Genomic DNA, 7,045 nt, shown 5'->3' with positions numbered 1-7,045 from the left:
ACCACATCCTAGGCTACCTAACATCCTAAGATCCACTACAGCATGTATATCTAACTAGCCTAAATATGAACATAAACAGAAAAATATGAACTAACTACGAATGGATAGAAAGGTGACGTTTTGCGGAACCTGGAAGGCTAATGAAGCAGATTGGGGCAGAGAGGTGTCTGGGAGTGGTGGCAGTGGCGGCTGACGCGGCGGAGGTGGTTGGCGCAGCGGTGATGGCGGCTGTTCGGAGGCAAGGGAGTTTGGGAAGGGGAATGGGGGTAGAAGGGGAAGGGTTGGGGGTTGTGGGTGGTGGTGGGGGCGCGGCGGTTGATGGCAGCGCGGTGAGTGGTGGGCGCGGAGGTGGGACAGTGGGGGTAGAGAGAGAAGAGGAAAGAAGAAGAAGAAAGAGGCGGAAGAAGGAAGGGGGTGGCGTGGTGGTGGCTTCTAGGTGGTCGGCGGCGGGACGGTGGCTGGCGGTGGTTGGTGGTGGGGGCTGGGGGGTGGTTCAGATGTTGGAGAGAAGAGTGGGAGGAGAAGGGTTTGGGGGGCGCGATGGATAGGGTTCGGGTGGCTGAGGGGGTTAGTATATTTGAATCCACGCGGCCGCGTGGGGACGCGGTCGCGTGACTGGAGCGAAAAAAGGGTGTGATGCGATCGCGTGGGTCGCGCGATCGCATGGAAGGGATAAAAAGAGGGAATGACGCGATCGCCTGGGGCATGCGATCGCGTCGCTGGAAGTTGTGCTAAACGCACGATTCCAGCGTCATTTTAGCGCAACTCTCTGTCTCCTTTTGGGGTGTTGTGCAATCCATGCGACGCGATCGCGTCGCTCATGCAGTCGCGTGGGATTGGTTGTGTGCAAGTGACGCGATCGCATGGGGCACGCGATCGCGTGGGCATCTTGTGCAAAACGCACAATGGCCGCACGATTCCAGCCTAACTTTCTGGACGTTGGATCTTTACACCGATTTCCATATCACGCGGCCGCATGAATGATGCGGTCGCGTGGGTAGTGGTTTTCGCAATATGACGCGATCGCATGAGTGATGCGGTCGCGTCGCGCACCCTTTTTTTTCTCTTTTTTTTTATGCAGTATGCAGAATGCAATGATTAATATGAATGCGATGCAAAATTCCAAGTTCAATATTATAAAATAAAATAAAAATTGAAAACAAACAAAACGAAATAAAAATTGAAAAATGAACGATCATACCATGGTGGGTTGTCTCCCACCTAGCACTTTTAGTTAAAGTCCTTAAGTTGGACATTGGAGGGGCTTCCTGTTATAGCGGCTTATGTTTAAATTCATCCAAAAATCTCCACCAATGCTTGGAATACCAATAGCCTCCGGGGTCCCAAACTAGGCATGTAAAGCTCATGAGTAGCTTCAAACAAATTTTTAGGCCCCCGGAATGACGAATGTCAGAATAGATTCCAGGATCCCAAACTTTGCTTTTAAATCCGCCTCCGTCTTGATCTATACTTTTCCATCCGGGCATTTTAGAAAGTAGATTCTCACCATGGTGACCAAACGTTTTCCGAGATCCATTCAATTGAACATGATACCAATCCGTGCACTTCAAGTTGAAGCGTGGAACCTTATTGAACCCTGTGCACCAGCTCTGAGCACGAGCCGTTTCCCTCTTACTCTTAAAGCCGCAGAGAGCTCTAAGCTGGCCATCTGTTTCAAGCAAACCATATTCAAGTAAAAAGGTAAAGTTAAAGGTTAAGGATTGTACCCACTTGAAGCTTGTATTGGGTGGTAATGGCCTTGGGGTAGGTGTTTCCGGTGGTTTTCTAAGTTCTACTCTCTTGTGCTCTTCTGTGAATTCCTCCACTTCTTTGCAAGGTTCTTCAAATGCATCTGTGTCCTGGTCAAAGTCTTCTGTGTCTTCCTCATTACTCGAGTCATAGATTGGAGGTTGACAGAAATCTACCTCTGCATCATCTTTGTATTCATTTGGGGAAGATTCTTCGATCTCAGAGAATCACTTGCGGATGCAAGTTCATTACTAAGAGAACTTGACTTGTGACTATCATCATCAAGGGAAATTGTGTCCTGGGTTATTCCGTCTAGTTCTTCATAAACGACTTGCCTTGGAGATTGTGCACTGTCCTCCTTAGCATCAACTGTAACGTCCTTGACGGAGTTCTCCTCAGCTCTGAATTCCCATGGAGGTTCAGCGTCTCCTAGATCTTCAACCAACTCTTCTTCTTGCGTAATGACAGCTTCTTCTACTTGTTCTAGTACGAATTCATTCTCTGTCTTGTCCACTGGAGTTTCTAGTATTTCCTTCATGCTACGCTCTTCGTTAGATTGTCCACACGGGGCTGTGGTTAGTCCTTGAATGTTCGAACGTCTAGAAGCTAATTGAATTACTGCTTGCTCCAGTTGTCGAATGGTTGTTTGAAGTTTATTTACTGTTTCCTTGAGGTGAACCTCTGATTCTCGGGGTGATAGATTTGGACATGATACATAGGAAAGTGTGGTGCTTGGGAGTGATTGGATTGGAACTGGGGTAAATAGGGATCATGTGGTGGTGAATGGTGAAGAGAAGCTTGTGAATGTGATGGTTCGAGGTTATGTTGAAAGGATGGTCTATAGGCACGGGGGTGGGGCTTGTTGGTAGTTACAAGGTTGTCCACCATATCTATCAGCTGGGTATGCATTGTAGAATGGTCGTTGTCCATGATATCTTGGAGGGTGTTGTTGCCTAAAGGGTTGATTAGATCCTCTTGACTCCATCCATCCTTGATTGGTCTGACCTTGATGCATATTCCTGCTGTGGCTTCTATTTCCTTCAACAAATTTAGAACTAAACTCAAAGCGAGAGGGGTGAGAGTTCATAGTAGCAAATAAAATTAAAAAGAAAAAAAAACAGAAATAAATAAACAAGTAAAAGAAAAATATTTACAATAACCAATAATAAGGCACACGTTAGCAGTTCCCCGGCAACGGCGCCATTTTGACGAGAGAACTTTTGTGTGGTCTAAAAATTTGCGGATAAATCCTCGTTGCAAGTATAGTTTCTAAACTTTCAAAAGTCCTTTCATACAAACGTTTTGGTTGTCACAAGTAACAAACCCTAAATAAATTGTTAACCGAAGTATTCAAACCTCGGGTCGTCTTCTCAAGGAACTGCAGGGAAGTATGTTCTTATTATTGGTTATGAAGATTGTAAATTCGGAGTTTCAAGATTGAGGAACAAATATGACAAATAATTTAAATAGAAATTAAAATAAATAAATTCTGTAAAGTAAACTTTTGGCAAGGGATGAGAAATTAGAAGTCCAAATTAGTTACCCTTCTCAATAATAAAGAAGATTGAATCTTAATTTCACTTAGTTAACCTTTGCTTAGTCAAGGGATTAATTAGTTTGACCTTCGAATCCTACTTATTTCCTAAGAAAAGATTGGGATTATTGAAAGTCAATTCAATTAGCAAAGATAACACTTATCAATTATGTTGAGCTAAGATGACTCCTGAGTTACTGATTTCTTAACCAAGACCAAAAGGGAAAAAGTAAATTTGCTGGAATAAAAATGTCTTCAGATTGAAAGCAATGGTGACATAAATAAAAGAAAGCAATAATAAACTGAAATACCTCAAATAACATTAATTCAAATAATCTGGAACATAGAAGAATTCATAAATTAAATGGCAAAAGTAAATAATCAACTAAAGTAATGGAATGAATAAAAGTGAAAGGGAAGCTTAAAGTAAAGGAACATTAAACCTGGGATCGAGAGTCACTCCTAAAATTAAGAGAAATCCTAAATCCTAAGAGAGAGAGGAGAGAACCTCTCTCCAAACTAAATCTAAATCATGAGAAGTAACTAAATTGGCGAGCTCCCCTTGAACGGTTGCATTCCCTCACTTCATAACCTCTGGTCTATGCCTTCTGGACTTGGATTTGGGACAAAAAGGGCTTCAGAAATCGCTGGGAGCATTTTCTGCAATTTCTGGTGCGTAACCTCTATCACGCGTCCGCGTGGGTCACACGGTCGCGTCAGTCATGCGGCCGCGTCGCTGTTGATTCGTGCTTGGCATGCGTCCGCGTCGCCCATGCGATCGCGTGGATGCCAGTTTCTCCAAAAACTCCGTTTTGTGCTTTCCTTCCATTTTTTGTATGTTTCCTTTCCATCCTTTGAGTCATTCCTGCCTTAGAAGATCTAAAACTACTCAACACACTAATCACGGCATCGAATGATAATAAGTGTAATTAAAATAATTAATTTTTTTTAAGCATAGGAAACATGTTTTTCACATACATCACATAATAAGGTAGGAGAAGTAAAATCATGCAATTAATATGAATAAGTGGATGAAGGATTGAATAAATCACTCAATTTAAGCACAGAATATATCATAAAATATGGGTTTATCAAAAACAAAGAGTAAATCGTGCCAGGGTCCCTAGAGTTAAAAGGAGAGTGTAAATCGTTCCAGGCTGGTAGGTTTAACATGTTATTGGGCTAAACCTCATTGGGCTGCCATGATTTACACATAAAGGAGACCCCTCCCACCCTGGCGCGATTAATGCTTGTTTCAGCAACACTCACTGGGTTGAAACGATTTATGCTCAAGTTAGTAACCCAAAGGTGGTAAGGACGATTTACACAGGCATAAACTCTATAAATAAACGAGTTTCAAACAGATGAACCACACTGGACATTTGTTGAGCGGTGTGAGAGATGGCGGAGAGTATTTTCTTGTTAGTGCATCACCAGAGAAAAATTGATGAAAACACAAGTGAGGGTGTAACTTTTTCTAGCAAAAAGCAGATAGGTGTGTTTATAACTCCGTCAACAACGTTGATGGAATTTCACAATAGTATATTAGAGAAGGCTGGAAGGTGTGGTATAAAATGCGTGAAGTAATTATTTTTTTTTTTTTTGTATTCCGATATCATTGAGGCAAGGTTATGTTAAGTTTGGGAAGTACGCGATGTTGGGTGATGACGACATGCGAGTTATATTTCACAGTCAAGCAAGATTTCCCGACTTAGGCGCGCTGGAGTTGTTTGCCAGAATGGTTGACGTGGAGGGCAGCAACGGGGCATCTGCCCCGAATTCTCCCAATGGCGTCATAGAAGGGACTTCTACCGCCGTTCCAACAAGGCAACCGGCGACTCCCTTTGTTTTGTCCCCATCTTTTACTGCTGATTTGCCTGTCCTGGGTGATGACTTGTGTGATGGGCGTAGCTTCGGCCAGCTTGCAGCTGCGATGGGATCTGCACCTGTAGTAGATGGTGCACCCACATTCATGGAGGTAAGAGAGAGAGATCAGTTTGCGGAGGCTATAGGTGATGATGGGTCAGATTCGGAGCCACCAATTATTGGTGATGAGAGCGACAGCGAAGAGGACACCGCAGTTGCCGGGGGAGCTCAAACCCATGGTAGCAGTGGTACACAGCGGTACCCTCGACACTTTACCACGTTGGACCTTGAAGCAATGAACCAAGCTACAAATGTAGATCAGCAACACCCTGTCATTCACGGAGAAAGACCTAGCGTGATTGGCACGGACGAGTTTGAGGTCGGGCAACGGTTTGAAACAAAAGAGAAAGCTGTAATGACAATCAAGAGTTATAATATTCGGCGTGGTGTAGAGTATAAAGTGTTTGAGTCCGACCAATTGAAGTATCATGGGAAGTGCGTCCAGTTCGGGAATGGTTGTAACTGGCTGATCCGTGTCACTATGAGGCAGAGGAAAGGCTACTGGAAAGTCAGAAAGTACAATGGACCACACACGTGTCTAGAAATGGAGATATCGACGGATCACAGGCAGCTCGATTACCATGTCATATGTGCCTCGATTCTATCGTTGGTTATGGTTGATGCATCGGTCTTGGTTTAGGTGTTACAGAACGCGGTGTCTTCGAAGTTTGGGTTCAAGCCCAGCTACAGGAAGGTTTGGATGGGCAAGTAGAAGGCAATTGCTAAGATATATGGAGATTGGGAGGAGTCGTACAACCACATACCACGGTGGATCATCGGGGTTCAGTTGTATATGTCGGGTACTATAGCACTTTTGCGCACTTCACCAGTGAGGATAGGTAATACCGTAGATGCATCAACGGTTTTATTTCATCGACTATTTTGGATGTTTCCTCCATGCATTGAGGCATTTAAGTACTGCAAGCCACTGATAACCATCGATAGTATTCATTTATATGGGAAGTATGGAGGCACTCTCCTAATGGCTATTGCCCAAGATAGAAACTCGAACATTCTCCCAGTGGCTTTCAGGTTGGTCGAAGGCGAAAACACGGATTCGTGGAAGTTTTTCCTCATTCACCTCCACCAGCATGTCACCCTTCAACCCGGCATTTTAGTCATATCTGATCGACACAATGTCATCAAGGCTGCCTTGCTTGCGGAAGACGGTGGATGGCTCCCACCCACGGCATACCGAGCATTTTGTGTGCGACACATCGCGGCTAAAATGTATTTCAATTCGTGTGTTCTTATTTTATATTGACTATGCTTTTGTTTGGACTTATATTTATGTTGTATTACCTCATGCTAGTGATACACGAATGAAACATATTACATCATGCACAAGACACTCAAAAATAGGAAACGATAGTAACATAAACATGTACCAAATATAAACATGCCCCAAATGTAAGATACAAACTGCTAAATACGCATAAAAATGTACCAATTGAACAAGGTAGTTAAGTTCGAACAAGAAGTCTTAACACAAGTAACATAAATCAAAAGACCAAATATAAAAACAATACTACTCAATGGCCGAGATCTATCTGCATCCGATAACTAACACATGTGTGAATCAGTCCCACATTTTACCGGCTTGATCACGTGCTTCTTCCGCTGCATGACCAGGACAAACACATCTGGGGCCTGCTATCAGTGGCATCTGCATGCTCCAGCAGAACAGGCGGTGGGTGTTGTCTTAGTCCCCCAATGGCGGATGCCGGAGTGCCTCCCAAAGCAAATACGCCTCCTTGATAACCAGTGGCACTTCATTCAAGTCGACGTTGAGATCCACCGCAGCACCCTCAAACTGTGGCCTGTAATCACCAGCTG

General features: G+C 43.9%; 2 protein-coding genes across 2 annotated transcripts; both read left to right on the top strand.

The window, feature by feature from the left end:
• Positions 1–4,937: 4,937 nt before the first annotated feature.
• LOC107610846 (uncharacterized) lies at positions 4,938–5,849 on the top strand. Its single transcript, XM_016312838.1, has one exon. The coding sequence runs from the start codon at positions 4,938–4,940 to the stop codon at positions 5,847–5,849; it is 912 nt and encodes a 303-aa protein (XP_016168324.1).
• A 153-nt stretch (positions 5,850–6,002) lies between these two features.
• Positions 6,003–6,473, top strand: LOC148547625 (uncharacterized). Its single transcript, XM_088495519.1, has one exon. The coding sequence runs from the start codon at positions 6,003–6,005 to the stop codon at positions 6,471–6,473; it is 471 nt and encodes a 156-aa protein (XP_088351645.1).
• The last annotated feature ends 572 nt before the right edge of the window (positions 6,474–7,045 follow it).

This window comes from Arachis ipaensis, chromosome B8, assembly GCF_059453495.1.
Source record: "Arachis ipaensis isolate K30076 ecotype BB chromosome B8, ASM5945349v1, whole genome shotgun sequence".
NCBI lineage: Eukaryota > Viridiplantae > Streptophyta > Magnoliopsida > Fabales > Fabaceae > Arachis > Arachis ipaensis.
Note: the sequence above shows the minus strand (reverse complement) of the source record. Positions and strands in the feature narration are given on the sequence as shown.

What these genes read in the sequence shown, in the direction of transcription:
- LOC107610846 (XM_016312838.1), top strand. Translation starts at nt 4,938, where the DNA reads ATGTTGGGTGATGACGACATGCGAGTTATATTTCACAGTCAAGCAAGA.
- LOC148547625 (XM_088495519.1), top strand. Translation starts at nt 6,003, where the DNA reads ATGTCGGGTACTATAGCACTTTTGCGCACTTCACCAGTGAGGATAGGT.